This window comes from Scyliorhinus canicula, chromosome 6 (assembly GCF_902713615.1).
Source record: "Scyliorhinus canicula chromosome 6, sScyCan1.1, whole genome shotgun sequence".
NCBI lineage: Eukaryota > Metazoa > Chordata > Chondrichthyes > Carcharhiniformes > Scyliorhinidae > Scyliorhinus > Scyliorhinus canicula.
Window position 1 is genome coordinate 19,754,135 of NC_052151.1, and position 19,129 is coordinate 19,773,263.

The 19,129-nt window shown below is 56.6% G+C and overlaps 1 protein-coding gene across 1 annotated transcript in view; it reads right to left on the reverse strand.

Moving 5' to 3' along the window:
• The window catches only part of LOC119967021, a 29,959-nt gene extending 11,524 nt beyond the window's left edge, over positions 1-18,435 (reverse strand). The window contains exons 1-2 of the mRNA XM_038799024.1: positions 18,225-18,435; positions 342-471 (exon numbers count right to left, since the gene is read on the reverse strand). Of these exons, the coding sequence (XP_038654952.1) occupies positions 342-471; positions 18,225-18,356 (262 nt within the window). The 5' untranslated portion in view covers positions 18,357-18,435. The remainder of the gene's footprint in view (positions 1-341; positions 472-18,224) is intronic.
• Positions 18,436-19,129: the final 694 nt, after the last annotated feature.

Genomic DNA, 19,129 nt, shown 5'->3' on the forward strand with positions numbered 1-19,129 from the left:
ACTCCAATAGTGGGATTCATGCCTGACAAAGAGCCTTTCTTATACTCGGAAAATTCAACAGCCACAGCTGGAGTCAGAACATGAGTTTGGAATCTCACTCCCAGCACACGTGGGAAACCTTCCCAGATTCTGGGAACATAAAGCCTGTGGGTAATAAAGAAGTAGCCCAAATGGCCCTTCAACCCACTAATCACATGTGAATGAGGAACGCTCTGGAATTGACAATGGTGGAATTCTTTGGTCAGTGTGTCAGTCTGTACAGAAAGTTTCAAACGTGACTTGTTAAAGAGTGAATGGTTGTTTTATATTCTGTTGTTACTTTGAAGGAACATCTGACATACCTGCAACATTACCACAACGTGAATAATTGAAAAATTTCATCAAGTTGAAATCCACTGCATCTTGTATATTATCTCCGTAAGCATCAGTTGCAATCCATTGGCGAAAATCAAATTCCAACTCATTATAATTCTAAAACAAGAAAATAAAATCTATCACCAAATGACACAACTGAACGAGCACCAAAACACCTCAGTGTTGAGAGGACTGTCCTGGGTTCCCAGGTGTGGGAGCAGTATTCATGTCCTGGATGGACTGACCTTGTGAAAGAGTTTGCAGTTTTTGATGGAAGTCTAGGCTTCACCACTTCTGGATACATTTTCCTTACCCTCTCATGCACCCTTTCAACTTTAGAGATGTCCTGCACAATGGGCCTCATTCCTTCCCCTTGGGTTTTCAATTAAAACAAATATAGAGAATGTTATGGAAGACCATCTACACTGAATCATGTCCAGTAATTGTGTTTCCCTTTAGGTGTTTTACCACATTGGGCGGGATTCTCCGACCCCCCCGCGGGTCAGAGAATCGCCGGGGGGCGGCGTGAACCAGCCCCCTCCGGCTGTCGAATTCTCCGGAGCCGGGGATTTGGCGAGGGTGGGAATCGTGCCGCGCCGGTTGGCGACCGTTGCCAGCAGCCCCTCCCCCTGGTGATACTCCGGCCTGCAATGGGCCGAGTGGCCATTTTCAGCCCATCCCGCCGGCGTATATTACATCAGATATTTGCCGTCGGGACGTGGCTGCGTGGGCGGCCTCGGTGGGGGGGGATCTGGCCCCAGGAAGTGGCCCCACGGTGGCCTGGCCCACAATCGGGGCCCACTGATCCGCGGCGGACCTGTGCTGTGGGGGCACTCTATTCTTCCGCGTCGGCCGCTCTGGTCCTCCGTGATGGCCGACGCAGAGATAAACCCCCCCTGCGCATGCGCTGGGATGACGCCAGCAGACATGGTGCTCCCGCGCATGCGCCAACTCGCGCCGGCCGCCGGAAGCCCTTCACTGCCAGTTGGCGTGGCACCAAGCCCCTTCCCCACCGGATGGCACGGCGCAAACTACTCTAGCGGCGGCCTAGCCCCTGAAGGTGCAGAGGATTCCGCACCTTTGGGGCAGCCCGATGCCGGAGTGGTTCACGCCATTCCTTCGCGCCGGAATTGCCTGCCCCGCATTACCGCAGAATCCCGCCCTTTGTTTATCAGAGAAGTTTCAATGGGTTAGAATAATAACCTTTATTAGTGTCACAAGTAGGCTTACATTAACACTACAATGAAATTAGTGTGAAAATCCCCTAGTCACCACATTCCGGCACCTGTTCGGGTACACTGAGGGAGAATTCAGAATGTCCAATTCACCTAACAGGACAACGTTTGGGGCTTGTGGGAGGAAACCGGAGCACCCGGAGGAAATCCACACAGACACAGTGAGGAGGTGCAGACTCCATACAGACAGTGACCCAAGCCGGCTATCGAACATGGGACCCTGGAGCATTGAAACAACAGTGCTAACCATTGTGCTACCATGCCACCCAAATGATCCTTGTATCTAGACACTAATCCAAAATGACCATAAGAAATAGGAGCTGGAATAGGCCTGACAGCTCCCCAAACCTGCTCCACCAATCAATGACATCATGCCTCACCTTTAACCCCAACTCTACTTGCCCCACACAATCCCCACCTGTTCCATGGTGTTGTTGAGAGAAGTTTCAAGAACTCCGAAAGACTGCTGGCTGCAGACATTCTGGACGGGATTGTCCGTCGTTCAACATCTTAATTGGGAAAGCCGATTAGGCAGTGAATTGTCGCCAACATTATGGCCGGCGTAGGGTTCACGACAGGTCGCAATTCTTCGTTGCTTCGACAGCAACGTCAATGTGCTCTACTCCGCACATACAGTAAACGATGTTGGCATATTATTAGCGGGCCTAACCTGGTATTCTTCGTGGTCTCCTCAAAGTTCCTCCTACGCTGGGGGGCATTCCCAACAGCGAGGTTCACTTGTGCTTTTAAAAATCAAGAAACAGGAGCCGTGGCTGATGAGGGAGAGAGAGGCGGTAGAACATGCAGGGCACGACCGTGGGCTAAGTTGGTTGATGGGAATGGGAATGGGGTTGGGGGGGGCGGGGGGGGGAAATCGGAATTACCCCCATGGGACCGGGGTGTCCAGGTACGCAAGCTGTAAGACAGCCAATCTTACCGTGCACCTTACTGACCTCCACCTTGGCCCTTGATTCTACAGAGTGACACCGGCCATATGAGTGCGGTGCCCCCACGCCACCACCTCCACACTCCAAACTTCACCTTACCACCCCCGCACCTAACCGTCCACCATACCACACCCACATGCAACCGGCCGCCAGCTGCCGATGGATCATCACGCGGCCCTCCCAAGGGCAACACCCACAGTAGTCCCTACAGGGGGGTGCCAGACGGGAGCCGTGGAGCATACTGCTGGCATGGGCAGCACTAACCGATGGTACCACTGGCAGCAGGGATGGGTGCCAGGACCAGGGGTGTGGAGATTGGGGGGGGGGGGAGGGGACATGCAGGGGCAGGGTCTGCAGTGCTAGCCCAGGGCATCGTGTAGCCTGCTGGACCTGGTTGGGCACGGGGGTACACACCGTGCTAACATGTCGGCCTTTCACCCCCTGCAGACAATGGATGTTTGAATTCAATTAGCAATGGTGGCCTTCCTCCTAATTGCCGCAGCCCTGAGGGATGTATTGTGGCTGTCTGAGCGGGCACTGCTCCAGGAGGAGGACTGTGCAGCAGTGGAGCCTGCCCCAGAGGAAATATAGAATAATAGAAACAGAAAATAGGTGCAGGAGTAGGCCATTCGGCCCTTCGAGCCTGCCTGCACCACCATTCAATATGATCATGCTTGATCGTGCAAATTCAGTATCCCACTCCCGCTTTCTCTCCATATCCCTTGATCCCTTTTGCCTTTTTGGGCCATGTCCAGCGCGCTCTTGAATATATCCAACAAAATGGCCCCAACAGCTTTCTGTGGGAGTGAATTCCACAAGTTCACAACTCTCTGAGAGAAGATGTTCTTCCTCATCTCAGTCCTGAATGGCTTACCCCTTATTCTTTGGCTACTTCTGGCCCTTAATTCTGGATGCCCCCCACATCGGGAACATTAATCTGTCCAGTCCCATCAGGATTTTATATGTTTCTATGAGATCCCCTCTCATTCTTCTAAACTCCAGTGAGTAGAAGCCCAGTCGATCCAGTCTTTCTCCATATGTCAGTCCTGCCATCCCGGGAATTAGTCTGGTGAACCTTCGCTGGACACCCTCAATAGCAAGAATGTCCTTCCTCAAACTAGGGGACCAAAACTGCACACAGTACTCAAGGTGTGGCCTCACCAAGGCCCTTTTAAATTCCACCATATTGTGATCGCTCTTTCCAAGAGGATTCCTAACTATGAGATCATTAATTATTCCTGTCTCATTACACAGGACCAGATCTAGGATATCTTTCTCCCTCTCAGGTCCCATTACATACTGTCCGAGGAAACTATCGCGGATACATTCTATGAACTCTTCCTCAAGACTGTCCTGACTGATCTGGTTTGACCAATCGACATGTGGATTAAAAGCCCCCATGATAATTTCCGTACCATGTTTACATGCATCAGTTATTTCTTTGTTTATTGCCCCTTTCCACGGTGAGCACAGTGAGTGGATCACCTCTGTCTGGGACTGCGCCACATCACCCAGTGACTGTGCCACCACCTTCTGGGTTTGGGTTACATCAGCCAGTGACTGCGCCATCTCCCTCTGGGACTGGGCCACCTCCCTCTGAGTCTGAGCCACGTCGGCCAGCGCCTGGGCAATGCCGCCGCCATTCTTAGCCATGGCCTGCTGTGACTGGGCCACGCTCAGAAGAGCTGTTGCAATGTCCAGGTGGCTCTGGGACATGGCTGCCTGTGAGAATGTCGCGTCTTTTCGTCCGACGTCACTTCGTCCAACGACACTTCGTCCACGTCTTTTGGTCCAACGTCTTTTTGTCCGCCCGTCTTTTGGTCCAACGTCACTCCGTCCAATTATCCAATTACAAATTAACTCCGTATAAAACCATTTAATTGATAAAATGCAAGTACAATACAGCAAGTGAATTTAATTGCTAAAATGCAAGTAATTGATAAAATGCAAGTAAAATGCAAGTTGAAAAATGCAGTTAAAAAGTTAAAAAATCTAAAAATGCAGTTAAAAAATCTAAAAGTTTACTAATTACTTAAAATTCCCGAAATTACTTAAAATTGATGTAAATTGTAAATTCCCGAAATTCCCTAAAAGTTAATAATACCTGCAATGTATGCCCCACATTCTCGAAATGTCTCCATTCTTTGTTTATCTGATACCTAGTCTTTTTCAGGTTTAAAGCTCTTCGGATATATTGTAGAATATCCCGAAATTACTTAAAATTGATGTAAATTGTAAATTCCCGAAATTCCCTAAAAGTTAGATTTCCAGAACTGTACCCGAGAGAGAATAATGGGGAGAGGACAAGATGATTTGATATTCTGCAATTCCGACAGACACAGATATAAGTGGGAGTCTAATTGGATTTAGACAATGAGTGCAGTTCTGAAAGAAGCAGATTTAAACTCGATTTTCGTCGAGTGATTAAAACCTCTGGTTGGCAGTGGGTTCTGACATTACAGGTCTGAAATGATCAAATATTCCATCAGATACAATGGCTCTCATCACGCTGGAGCATACATGGGTGAATATCCTGCAGCTTATCTTAATAATGTCTGAAGATCAAGCAGCACAAATGCAGAACTCAACCTCAAGAGGCGAAATAGGTGGAGAGGATCCTTGAGCAGTAACATTGAAAAACTAAATTAAACTATTTGTAATTGGATAATTGGACGAAGTGACGTTGGACCAAAAGACGGGCGGACAAAAAGACGTTGGACCAAAAGACGTGGACGAAGTGTCGTTGGACGAAATGACGTCGGACGAAAAGACATAGCACCGCCTGTGAGGCAGCAACCCTGTCCTGGGCCTCGCCCAGCGCCTGCACAGAATGCCCCAGACCTTGGACATACTGATCCATACCCACGACTGTTGCCACCAATGCCTCCACTGCGGACACCACCCTTGCGTGTTGGCCTGGGTGGCACACATGGGCAGCACCGCCTCCTGCTGGTGCACACGTTTGGACTCCTCTAACTTCACCTGCAGGTGCTGGATGCTCGCTGACAGCTCCTCTCGTAGTCCTTAGCTCTGCGCCTGCATCACCACTGGAGATGGGACTGTCCATTCCAGAATCCCGAAACCCGTCTGGACGGCAGTTAGTCCCTGGGATCGGCCTGCCCTCTACCGTCCGCCCCGTTGGGTGTTCCTACCTCCACCTGCTGTACCGGAGCAGCTCCCTGGTGCGCATCAGAGAGTGTCCCAGGAGCCTCTTTACTAAAGTGTCCAACCGAGGTGAGTGTCTCTGGGAGGGTGGGGGGTGTTGGAGACAGCTGTGACGGGACAGTCAATGCCATTCTGCGACCTGAGCTCCGGGGTCTCCTGAGTCTCGGGCAGAGGGCTGGTGTCCGAGCTGCTGTCCCCATCACTGCCCGGGGGGGGGGGGGGGGGGGGGGGGGGGGGGGCGGTGCTCCGGCATTGACACAGCCTGGGGGCGGGGGAAGCCAAGTCATCAGCAGGTCCTGCAAGACAAGATGCAAGATTAGACCGTGGGTTGGGGGCTGGTGATGGGCATGTGGGTGGGGGGCGGTGGCGTATGGGTGGTGTGGGTGTGGGGGTAGTGTTGGGGTCCGGGTACTATGGGGATGAAGGTGGGTGTGGGGGTGGTTAGGGTGAGGGTGGTGTGAGGGTGAGGGTAGTGTGAGGGTGAGGATGGTGTTGGGGTGAGGTTGGTGAGGGGGTGTAGTGGGCTTGGGGGTGAGCATGGTGTGAGGGTGAGGGTGGTGTGGGCTGGGGTTGGTGAGAGGGTGTAGTGGGTTTGGGGGTGAGCATGGTGTGAGGGTGAGGGTGGTGTGAGGGTGAGGGTAGTGTGAGGGTGAGGATGGTGTTGGGGTGGGGTTGGTGAGGGGGTGTAGTGGGTTTGTGGGTGAGCATGGTGTGAGGGTGAGGGTGGTGTGGGCTGGGGTTGGTGAGGGGGTGTAGTGGGTTTGGGGGTGAGCGTGGTGTGGGGGTGAGGGTGGTGTGGGGTGAGGGTGGTGTGGGGGTGAGGGTGGGGTTGGGGAGGGGGTATAGTGGGTTTGGGGGTGAGGGTGGTGTGGGGGTGAGGGTGGTGTGGGGGTGAGGATGGAGTGGGGGTGAGGGTGGTGTGGGGGTGAGGGTGGGGTGGGGTGAGGGTGGTGTGGGGGTGAGAGTGGGGTTGGTGAGGGGGTGTAGTGGGTTTGGGGGTGAGGGTGGTGTGGGGGTGAGGGTGGCGTGGGGGTGAGGGTGGGGTTGGTGAGGGGGTGTAGTGGGTTTGGGGGTGAGGGTGGTGTGGGGGTGAGGGTGGTGTGGGGGTGAGGATGGTGGGGGTGAGGATGGTGTGGGGGTGAGGATGGTGTGGGGTGAGGGTGGTGTGGGGGTGAGGATGGTGTGGGGGTGAGGATGGTGTGGGGGTGAGGGTGGGGTTGGTGAGGGGGTGTAGTGGGTTTGGGGGTGAGGGTGGTGTGGAGGTGAGGGTGGCGTGGGGGTGAGGGTGGGTTGGTGAGGGGGTGTAGTGGGTTTGGGGGTGAGGGTGGTGTGGGGGTGAGGATGGTGTGGGGGTGAGGGTGGTGTGGGGGTGAGGGTGGTGTGGGGGTGAGGATGGTGTGGGGGTGAGGGTGGTGTGGGGGTGAGGATGGTGTGGGGGTGAGGGTGGTGTGGGGGTGAGGATGGTGGGTGAGGGTGGTGTGGGGTGAGGGTGGGGTTGGTGAGGGGGTGTAGTGGGTTTGGGGGTGAGGCTGGTGTGGGGGTGAGGATGGTGTGGGGGTGAGGGTGGGGTTGGTGAGGGGGTGTAGTGGGTTTGGGGGTGAGGGTGGTGTGGGGGTGAGGGTGGTGTGGGGGTGAGGGTGGTGTGGGGGTGAGGATGGTGTGGGGTGAGGGTGGTGTGGGGGTGAGGGTGGGGTTGGTGAGGGGGTGTAGTGGGTTTGGGGGTGAGGGTGGTGTGGGGGTGAGGGTGGTGTGGGGGTGAGGATGGTGTGGGGGTGAGGATGGTGTGGGGGTGAGGATGGTGGGGTGAGGATGGTGTGGGGGTGAGGGTGGTGTGGGGGTGAGGATGGTGTGGGGGTGAGGGTGGTGTGGAGTGAGGGTGGTGTGGGGGTGAGGGTGGTGTGGGGGTGAGGGTGGTGTGGGGGTGAGGGTGGTGTGGGGGTGAGGATGGTGTGGGGGTGAGGGTGGTGTGGGGGTGAGGATGGTGTGGGGGTGAGGGTGGTGTGGGAGTGAGGGTGGTGTGGGGGTGAGGGTGGTGTGGGGGTGAGGATGGTGTGGGGGTGAGGATGGTGTGGGGGTGAGGATGGTGTGGGGGTGAGGGTGGTGTGGGGTGAGGGTGGTGTGGGGGTGAGGGTGGTGTGGGGGTGAGGGTGGGGTTGGTGAGGGGGTGAGGATGGTGAGGGGGTGAGGGTGGTGTGGGGGTGAGGGTGGTGTGGGGGTGAGGATGGTGTGGGGGTGAGGATGGTGTGGGGGTGAGGATGGTGTGGGGGTGAGGGTGGTGTGGGGTGAGGGTGGTGTGGGGGTGAGGGTGGGGTTGGTGAGGGGGTGAGGATGGTGTGGGGGTGAGGGTGGTGAGGGGGTGAGGGTGGTGTGGGGGTGAGGGTGGTGTGGGGGTGAGGATGGTGTGAGGGTGGTGTGGGGGTGAGGGTGGGGTTGGTGAGGGGGTGTAGTGGGTTTGGGGGTGAGGGTGGTGTGGGGGTGAGGGTGGTGTGGGGTGAGGGTGGTGTGGGGGTGAGGGTGGGGTTGGTGAGGGGGTGAGGATGGTGTGGGGGTGAGGGGGTGAGGGTGGTGTGGGGGTGAGGGTGGTGTGGGGGTGAGGATGGTGTGGGGGGTGAGGGTGGTGTGGGGGTGAGGGTGGGGTTGGTGAGGGGGTGTAGTGGGTTTGGGGGTGAGGGTGGTGAGGGTGGTGTGGGGGTGAGGGTGGTGTGGGGGTGAGGGTGGTGTGGGGGTGAGGATGGTGTGGAGTGGTGCAGGGTGAGGGCGTGGTGTAGGGTGGGGGTGGTGTTGGGGGCATTGGCACGTGCCATGGGGATCCGTAACTAACCGGGTCTCACTTCCTCGCCCGTGGCCGACCTCCACTTTGGTGAACTCCGATCCGCCGACCATTTGCAGGGCCCTCTGCTCTGCCACAGTGAGGTGGCCGCAGTTCCGGTGGTCCCCTCCTGTCTTCTCCCACTCCCGGCCTTCTCTGGGTGGGGGGGACAAACAGAAAACAACAGCGATAGACATTCTGATACATGCAGCCCGGGGGCTGGGGAGCCGGTGGCCTCAGTGGCCAGGGCACACAGCCATGGCGGCTGGTATGGGTGCTGACATGTGGGGCAGGGGGGTACTTGCCCGTCCTCCGGAGAGGGGAGGGTGTTGGGTTACGGGGATTAGTGCCAGGGTCTCAGTGTTGCCTACTCACCCTGGCCCCCCCCTGAGCAGGTCATGCAGGTTTTTACGACACTGCTGGCTGGTCTGGACGGCATTGCCCACTACACTGACGGCCTCTGCCAATTGTGGTCAGACATAAACGGCTGGAGAATTACCGGATCCGTGGCACCGCATGTGCACAGCGACGACCTGCTGCGGTCACGACGTACAACATGGAGCCGGCTGCACGCAGCCTGGACTACCAAAATCTGCCCTCCTGTAACCCCACTCGCCACCTCCTGAGGCCGTCGGAACAGCGTGCGGTGTATTCACCAATAACGCCGTGTTGGAGGGGGCGGTGCATCCGAAAACAGGCCACTCCAGATTTCGGCGTCAAACGGGATTCTCCACCCCGATCGCCAATTACAGATATCGGCATTGGACAACGGAGAATCCCGCCCTTAATCTCAGAACCTGAGATGCGGGATTCTCCAACTCCCCGCCAGGTTGGAGAATCGCAAGGGGGGGGGGGGGGGGGGTGGGGGGTGCGCCCTCACCAGCCGCCGAATTCTCCAGCACAGAGATTCGGCGGGAGCGGGAATCGCGCTGCACCGGTCGGCGGGCCCCCCCCCCCGGCGATTCTCCGGCCCGCGATGGGCCGATGTCCCGCTGCTTCTATGCCGGTCCCACCAACGTGTATTGAGCCAGGTCCCTTACTGGCGGGACCTGGCGGCGCGGGCGGGCTTCGGGGCCCTGGATGGCGGGGGGGGAGGGCGCAGGGCGATCTGTCCCCAGGGGGTACCCCCATGGTGGCCTGGCCCGCGATCGGGGCCCACCGATCCGCGGGCGGGCCTATGCCGTGTGGGCACTCTATTCGTAAGCGTCGGTCGTGTAAGCCTCCGCAATGGCTGACGTGTAGGTGACCCCCCCCCCCCCCCCCGCGCATGCCGGGGATGATGTCAGCAGCCGCGATGGGCTGAAGTCCCACTGCTTCTGTGCCAGTCCCGCAGGCGTGAATTGAACCAGGTCCCTTGCAGCCGCTGACGCTCCCGCGCATGCGCGGACTCCCGCCGACCAGCGGAGCCCCTTCGGCCCTGGCTGGCGTGGCGACAAAGGCCTCCCATGCCAGCCGGCGGGGCGCCAATCACTCCGGGGCGGGCCTATCCCCTAAAGGTGCGGAGGGTTCCACCCTTAGTCTCAGAGACGGAGAATCCCGCCCAGTGTCTCAGAGACGGAGAATCCCGCCCAGTGTCTCAGAGACGGAGAATCCCGCCCAGTGTCTCAGAGACGGAGAATCCCGCCCAGTGTCTCAGAGACGGAGAATCCCGCCCTTCGTCTCAGAGACGGAGAATCCCGCCCAGTGTCTCAGAGACGGAGAATCCCGCCCAGTGTCTCAGAGACGGAGAATCCCGCCCAGTGTCTCAGAGAAGGAGAATCCCGCCCTTAGTCTCAGAGACGGAGAATCCCGCCCTTAGTCTCAGAGACGGAGAATCCTGCCCAGTGTCTCAGAGACGGAGAATCCCGCCCAGTGTCTCCGAGACGGAGAATCCCGCCCAGTGTCTCAGAGATGGAGAATCCCGCCCTTAGTCTCAGAGACGGAGAATCCCGCCCAGTGTCTCAGAGACGGAGAATCCTGCCCAGTGTCTCAGAGACGGAGAATCCCGCCCAGTGTCTCAGAGACGGAGAATCCCGCCCAGTGTCTCAGAGACGGAGAATCCCGCCCAGTGTCTCAGAGACGGAGAATCCCGCCCTTAGTCTCAGAGACGGAGAATCCCGCCCAGTGTCTCAGAGACGGAGAATCCCGCCCAGTGTCTCAGAGACGGAGAATCCCGCCCAGTGTCTCAGAGACGGAGAATCCCGCCCAGTGTCTCAGAGACGGGGAATCCCGCCCAGTGTCTCAGAGACGGAGAATCCCGCCCTTAGTCTCAGAGACGGAGAATCCCGCCCAGTGTCTCAGAGACGGGGAATCCCGCCCAGTGTCTCAGAGACGGAGAATCCCGCCCAGTGTCTCAGAGACGGGGAATCCCGCCCAGTGTCTCAGAGACGGGGATTCCCGCCCAGTGTCTCAGAGACGGAGAATCCCGCCCAGTGTCTCAGAGACGGAGAATCCCACCCAGTGTCTCAGAGACGGAGAATCCCGCCCTTAGTCTCAGAGACGGAGAATCCCGCCCAGTGTCTCAGAGACGGAGAATCCCGCCCAGTGTCTCAGGAGAATCCCGCCCTTAGTCTCAGAGACGGAGAATCCCGCCCAGTGTCTCAGAGACGGAGAATCCCACCCAGTGTCTCAGAGACGGAGAATCCCGCCCAGTGTCTCAGAGACGGAGAATCCTGCCCAGTGTCTCAGAGACGGAGAATCCCGCCCAGTGTCTCAGAGACGGAGAATCCCGCCCAGTGTCTCAGAGACGGAGAATCCCGCCCAGTGTCTCAGAGACGGAGAATCCTGCCCAGTGTCTCAGAGACGGAGAATTCCGCCCAGTGTCTCAGAGACGGAGAATCCTGCCCTTAGTCTCAGAGACGGAGAATCCTGCCCTTAGTCTCAGAGACGGAGAATCCCGCCCAGTGTCTCAGAGACGGAGAATCCCGCCCAGTGTCTCAGAGACGGAGAATCCCGCCCTTAGTCTCAGAGACGGAGAATCCCACCCAGTGTCTCAGAGACGGAGAATCCCGCCCTTAGTCTCCGAGACGGAGAATCCCGCCCAGTGTCTCAGAGACGGAGAATCCTGCCCAGTGTCTCAGAGACGGAGAATCCCGCCCAGTGTCTCAGAGACGGAGAATCCTGCCCTTAGTCTCAGAGACGGGGAATCCCGCCCTTAGTCTCAGAGACGGAGAATCCCGCCAGTGTCTCAGAGACGGGGAATCCTGCCCTTAGTCTCAGAGACGGAGAATCCTGCCCAGTGTCTCAGAGACGGAGAATCCCGCCCAGTGTCTCAGAGACGGAGAATCCCGCCCAGTGTCTCAGAGACGGAGAATCCCGCCCTTAGTCTCAGAGACGGAGAATCCCGCCCAGTGTCTCAGAGACGGAGAATCCCGCCCAGTGTCTCAGAGACGGAGAATCCTGCCCTTAGTCTCAGAGACGGAGAATCCTGCCCAGTGTCTCAGAGACGGAGAATCCCGCCCAGTGTCTCAGAGACGGAGAATCCCGCCCAGTGTCTCAGAGACGGAGAATCCCGCCCTTAGTCTCAGAGATGGAGAATCCCACCCAGTGTCTCAGAGACGGAGAATCCCGCCCTTAGTCTCCGAGACGGAGAATCCCGCCCAGTGTCTCAGAGACGGAGAATCCCGCCCAGTGTCTCAGAAACGGAGAATCCCGCCCAGTGTCTCAGAGACGGAGAATCCCACCCTTAGTCTCAGAGACGGAGAATCCCGCCCAGTGTCTCAGAGACGGGGAATCCCGCCCTTAGTCTCCGAGACGGAGAATCCCGCCCAGTGTCTCAGAGACGGAGAATCCCGCCCAGTGTCTCAGAGACGGAGAATCCCGCCCAGTGTCTCAGAGACGGGGAATCCCGCCCAGTGTCTCAGAGACGGAGAATCCCGCCCAGTGTCTCAGAGACGGGGAATCCCGCCCAGTGTCTCAGAGACGGAGAATCCTGCCCTTAGTCTCAGAGACGGAGAATCCCGCCCAGTGTCTCAGAGACGGAGAATCCCGCCCTTAGTCTCAGAGACGGAGAATCCCGCCCAGTGTCTCAGAGACGGAAAATCCCGCCCAGTGTCTCAGGAGAATCCCGCCCTTAGTCTCAGAGACGGAGAATCCCGCCCAGTGTCTCAGAGACGGAGAATCCCACCCAGTGTCTCAGAGACGGAGAATCCCGCCCAGTGTCTCAGAGACGGAGAATCCTGCCCAGTGTCTCAGAGACGGAGAATCCCGCCCAGTGTCTCAGAGACGGAGAATCCCGCCCAGTGTCTCAGAGACGGAGAATCCCGTCCAGTGTCTCAGAGACGGAGAATCCCGCCCAGTGTCTCAGAGACGGAGAATCCCGCCCAGTGTCTCAGAGACGGAGAATCCTGCCCAGTGTCTCAGAGACGGAGAATCCCGCCCAGTGTCTCAGAGACGGAGAATCCTGCCCTTAGTCTCAGAGACGGAGAATCCTGCCCAGTGTCTCAGAGACGGAGAATCCCGCCCAGTGTCTCGGAGACGGAGAATCCCGCCCAGTGTCTCAGAGACGGAGAATCCCGCCCTTAGTCTCAGAGACGGAGAATCCCACCCAGTGTCTCAGAGACGGAGAATCCCGCCCTTAGTCTCCGAGACGGAGAATCCCGCCCAGTGTCTCAGAGACGGAGAATCCTGCCCAGTGTCTCAGAGACGGAGAATCCCGCCCAGTGTCTCAGAGACGGAGAATCCTGCCCAGTGTCTCAGAGACGGAGAATCACGCCCAGTGTCTCAGAGACGGAGAATCCCGCCCAGTGTCTCAGAGACGGAGAATCCCGTCCAGTGTCTCAGAGACGGAGAATCCCGCCCAGTGTCTCAGAGACGGAGAATCCCGCCCAGTGTCTCAGAGACGGAGAATCCTGCCCAGTGTCTCAGAGACGGAGAATCCCGCCCAGTGTCTCAGAGACGGAGAATCCTGCCCTTAGTCTCAGAGACGGAGAATCCTGCCCAGTGTCTCAGAGACGGAGAATCCCGCCCAGTGTCTCAGAGACGGAGAATCCCGCCCAGTGTCTCAGAGACGGGGAATCCCGCCCTTAGTCTCAGAGACGGAGAATCCCACTCAGAGACGGAGAATCCCGCCCTTAGTCTCCGAGACGGAGAATCCCGCCCAGTGTCTCAGAGACGGAGAATCCCGCCCAGTGTCTCAGAGACGGAGAATCCCGCCCAGTGTCTCAGAGACGGAGAATCCCGCCCAGTGTCTCAGAGACGGAGAATCCCGCCCAGTGTCTCAGAGACGGAGAATCCCGCCCTTAGTCTCAGAGACGGAGAATCCCGCCCAGTGTCTCAGGGACGGAGAATCCCGCCCAGTGTCTCAGAGACGGAGAATCCCGCCCAGTGTCTCAGAGACGGAGAATCCCACCCAGTGTCTCAGAGACGGTGAATCCCGCCCTTAGTCTCAGAGACGGAGAATCCCGCCCAGTGTCTCAGAGACGGAGAATCCCGCCCAGTGTCTCAGAGACGGAGAATCCCGCCCTTAGTCTCCGAGACGGAGAATCCTGCCTAGTGTCTCAGAGACGGAGAATCCCGCCCTTAGTCTCAGAGACGGAGAATCCCGCCCAGTGTCTCAGAGACGGAGAATCCCGCCCAGTGTCTCAGAGACGGAGAATCCCGCCAGGTGTCTCAGAGACGGAGAATCCCGCCCTTAGTCTCAGAGACGGAGAATCCCGCCCTTAGTCTCAGAGATGGAGAATCCTGCCCAGTGTCTCAGAGACGGAGAATCCCGCATGACAACTTCTAGGGAGTGGAAGACTTACCGATTAATGAAGTGCACTCCCTTGTAAGGGGACGTGTGCCATCAACTACCCCCTGGAACCTGGGCATGCCACGATGGTAGCAATTGCTGCTCAGGGCATCTTGGTGCTCCTGGTCCAGACTGAAGTTTATACAGTCTGCTGCCCAGCTGCATAGGGAATCTGTCACAGCGCAGATGCACCTGTTTACGGATATCTGAGAGATTCCAGACAGGTCCCTGCTCGGCCCCTGGAACGACCCAGAAATATAAAAGTTCAGGGCGACCTTTGCCTTGATGGTCACTGGGAGTGGGTATCCTCCTACAAACCCTCGTGGTGCCAGGTGTGCCATCATCTCGCACAGGTAGCACACGGCCTTCTTGGCTTGTCAAAATCTTTGTCGGCAAATTCGTTCCGGGTTCTCCTCGAAGGACAGGTGCTGACGGTATACCGTCAGCACCTGTCCTTCGAGGAGAACCCGGAACGAATAAGATCATCCAATCTGGGAACGAACCAAATGAAAAGGACTGAGTTGGGACTTGCAACTCCAATGGGGTTCTCCTGCTGGCCAAATGCACGGAACACCAAAATGATGCCCTCATCACCTAAACCATGACAAGTGACTGCTGGACAGACCAGCGGCTCATCCACTCCTCCTTGTCCATCAAACTCTGCCAGAATCGGCGGAAGATGAAGAAACAGCTCAGGAAGAAGAACAGCATTGAGCAGCTTCAGGACTCCAGCTGAGCAGGGAGACCTATATGCCAGACCATGGTACACCTGGAACTGCGGGAATATGAGGGAAGACCTGGCCTTAAAGGTGATGGTTGACATGAACCTTTTCGCTAAGAGATCCTTCGAGGTGCTAAGTGGGGACCTGTCTAGGATCTCACAGACCTTGGTGCACTGGTGCATCCTCGCTATCATGCAAGCCTTATAATAATACTCTTTATTGTCACAAGTAGGCTTACATTAACACTGCAATGAAGTTACTGTGAAAAGCCCCTCGTCGCCACACCCCTGCGCCTGTTCGGGTCACAGAGGGAGAATTCAGAATGTCCAATTCACCTAACGCACGTCTTTCGGGACTTGTGGGAGGAAACCGAAGCATCCGGAGGAAACCCTCGCAGACACGGAGAGAACGTACAGATTCCGCAAAGACAGTGACCTAAGCCGAGAATCGAACCTGGGATCCTGGCGCTGTGAAGAAACTGGTGCTAACCACTATGCTACCGTGTTGTCTCGGTTATATGCCAAGTTGGTCCAAATGCATGAAATGCAATGTGGACCGAGCACACCAGGATTTCTTGGCCACGGTCATCGCCAGGATGCCCCAGGTCCAGGCATGATTGACGGGCACGTGTCCCCATCCGAGCACCGGCACATTCAAGTTTGGCCTTCACAAACTGATAGGGTTACTACTCCATGAACATGTAGCTGATGTGTGACCACGGGATGCACATCAGGTGTCTGCACCCGATATCCAGGCAGTGTGCATGGCGCCTTCATCTTGGCACATTCAACGATTCCCAACACCTTCGAGGCACACCTGTGGGTGAGGGGTTGGCTCCTGGGCAACAGAGGTTAACCGGCACGGCTGTGGCTGATGACACCTATCCGGAGGCCTCAGACTAATGTGGGGATCTTCTACAGTAATGCCCATGCCTCGATCGGAGCTGTGATTGAGTGGTGCATCAGCGTACTGAAGGTGCAGTTTAGATGCCTGGACTGCTCTGAGGGGTCCTCCAATATAGCGCAAGGAGCGTCTCCCACATCATGGTGACCTGCTGCATCCTCCACAACATCGCCTGACAGGAGGGAGATGAATGACAGGTCTCCATCGATGTGGAGGGCCAGGTTGGGCACGGGCAGACACAAGAGCCTGCACAATGTGTGTGTGCCACGGTGCACCTTCCCTTTGTGAGTCACTCGCACGGCCCCCATGGCTGGTTTAGCTCACTGGGCTAAATCGCTGGCTTTTAAAGCAGACCAAGCAGGCCAGCAGCGCGGTTCGATTCCCGTATCAGCCTCCCCGGACAGGAGCCGGAATGTGGTGACTAGGGGCTTTTCACAGTAACTTCATTGAAGCCTACTCGTGACAATAAGCAATTTTCATTTCATTTCATCACCTCCTCCTCCCTTCGGGTGCCCAATGGCGTCTTCTTGGGATGGGAGTGTGGCCAGAGCGAGCTCCATGGCTCCCCCACCATCTAGCACCGCCAGCCCTTCAGAACCACTCTCGTCTCGACCAGGGTCTCAATGCTCATGGCCGAGGAGAACAGGGATTGGGCCACCTCCTTCTGGGACTGTGCTCAGGTCAATGCCTGAGCAATGCCATTGACACACGCAGCCATGACCCGTTGTGATTAGGCCAAGCTCGGAAATGCCACTGCAATGTCCAGGTGGCCTTGGTACTGAGCTGCCTGTGACTCTCGCCCTGTCATGTGCCTCGGCCACCATCTACAGCTGGCCATTTCAGGCAGTATGGGTATTGGCATGTGGCGCACTGGGTGGGGATTTACGGGTCTGTGTGGGACAGGGGTTGGGGTGCTTGTGGGTGGCCCTCTATTACAGGGTCTTTGGGAGTGGGGGGGGGAGGGGGTCTCCCTATCATAGGGGTTCTTGTGGGGGTCTCCTTACTACAGTGGTCCCTGAGGGGGCAGATTGGGAAACCCCTGATCGTGAGGGTCTTGGATCCAATGTGTCACTTTGCCTTGGATCCCATGGCCCCTGACTTTCTTGATCAGTCTGCCACAAGGGACCTTATCAAAAGCCTTGCTAAAGTCCATATAGACCACTTCAAATGTATTATCCTCATCAACACTCCTGGGGTGGGATTCTCCCGCAACTGGCCGGATAGCCCGGTGCCAAGAGCGGCGCCAACCGCTCTGGCGTCGGGCCGATGGGAAGGTGCGGTGATTCAGATGCTGGTGACTTCATCATACTACTGTTTGTTTCCGGGGCTAGGCCGGCGCTGGAGGGGCTGGCGCCGCATGAACAGGAGCTGAAGGGCTGGTACGAGTTGGCGCATGCGCAGGACCGCCACCGTGGTTCCACACATGTGCAGACCGGCCGGTGTGTTACCTGCGCATGCTCAGGGGGGGTTCTTCTCCGTGCTGGCCATGGCGGAGCACTACAGAGGCCGGCCCTGAAGGAAAGAGTGCCCCCACGGCACAGGCCCGCCTGCAGATCAGTGGGCCCCGATTGCGGGCCAGACCACCATGGCCCCCCCCCACCACCCCCCGTGGCCGGATCTCCCCACCTCCTCCTACCCCCCCCCCCCCCCCCCACCCCCCGTGGCCGGATCTCCCCACCTCCTCCTACCCCCCCCACGAGGAATCACCTAGCCAGCCTCCAAGCCAGGTCCCATCGTGATGGACCATATCCATTTCACGCCGGCGGGACTGGCCAGGAAACGACGGCCACTCGGCCCATCGGGGCCCGGAGAATTGCCAGGGGGTGGGGGAGGGGGCGCTGTCAACAGCCCTTGACCGGCGTGGCGTAAACCCTGCCCCCACCCGAAAACCGGCACAGGAGAAAATGGCAGCCGGCGTCGGAGCGACGGGGCGGGATTCATGCAGCTCCCCCCCCCCCCCCCCCAGGATTCTCCGACCTGGTGGGGGATATTGGACAATTCCGCCCCTGGTTAACTCCTCATAAAATTCAATTGTATTTGTCAAGAAAGACCTTCCATTAACAAATCCATGCTGACTATCCCTGATTAATCCGTGTCTAAAGTGCAAATATATTCTGTCCCTCAGAATTCTTTCTTGGTTCCAACCTTAACTTTGGAAATCATTAATTCTGTGAGTGCCAGTTCCCGGGATGTCTGAACAGCCCGGGGCAGCTATTTCACTATTTATTCCAGTTCACACACTCAGGATTGACAACCCTCCCTGTCTGAGTTAGACATATTTTTGACAGTAAAGAGAGTAAAGGGTTTTCAACCCAAAAATACAGGCATTAAATAATTTCAGCTGGTACAAACATTACAGAATGCAGCAAACATTCTTACCTTGCCCAAAATGGCTTCAACAGGTTCAAGGCAATCTGCATCTTGACAAAAGTCGATCACCTCATTTACCGCTTTCTCTGCAGCGAGTTGGTTCCAGAAGAGGACAGACACGGTTAAGAAGATTCTCAGCATCTTGGTGTTGGCTCAGATCACTGGTGAAGCCACTGAATGACTCTTAGCACCTTCAGCTCGATCTGCAGTTTGAGCAGAGAGCTCAGAGATTTTTATACTGTTTTAGGGAGATGATTTTGAATAAAGTTTAGCTACAGGAACATCAGGTATTGAAGAAATGCCCCAGCTAATTAACTATGGAAATGATTCCTGGTCCCTGCCTTGAATTTAGAAATCATTAACCCTGTGAGTGCTGGTTTCTGGGCAATCCGAACAGCCCGGGGCAGCCATTCCACTACTAATTCCAGTTCACACACTCAGGATTGACCTCCCTGCCTGAGTCAGACAGATTTTTGATGGGAAAGGGAATCGAGGGTTATGGAGTCAGGCATGAAAGTGGAGTTCAGGCCACAATCGGATCAGTCTTGATCTAATCGAATGATAGAGCCGGTTTGAGGGACTGTTTGTTCTATTCCAGCTCCAATGTTTTTTTTATTCGTTCTTGGGATGTGGGCGTCGCTGGCTGGGCCAGCATTTGTTGCCCATCCCTAATTGCCCTTGAACTGAGTGGCTTGCTCGGCTACTTTTGCTGGGTCATTACATTGGGGGCAGTTAGAAGTAAACCACATTGCTGTCTGGATCTGGAGTCACATGTAGGCCAGACCGGGTAAGGACGGCAGATTTCCTTCCCTGAAGAACATTAATGAATCAGATGGGTGTTTGTGACAATCAGCAATAGTTTCATGGTCATTATAAGACTTTAACTTCCAGATTTTTTAATTGAATTCAAATTT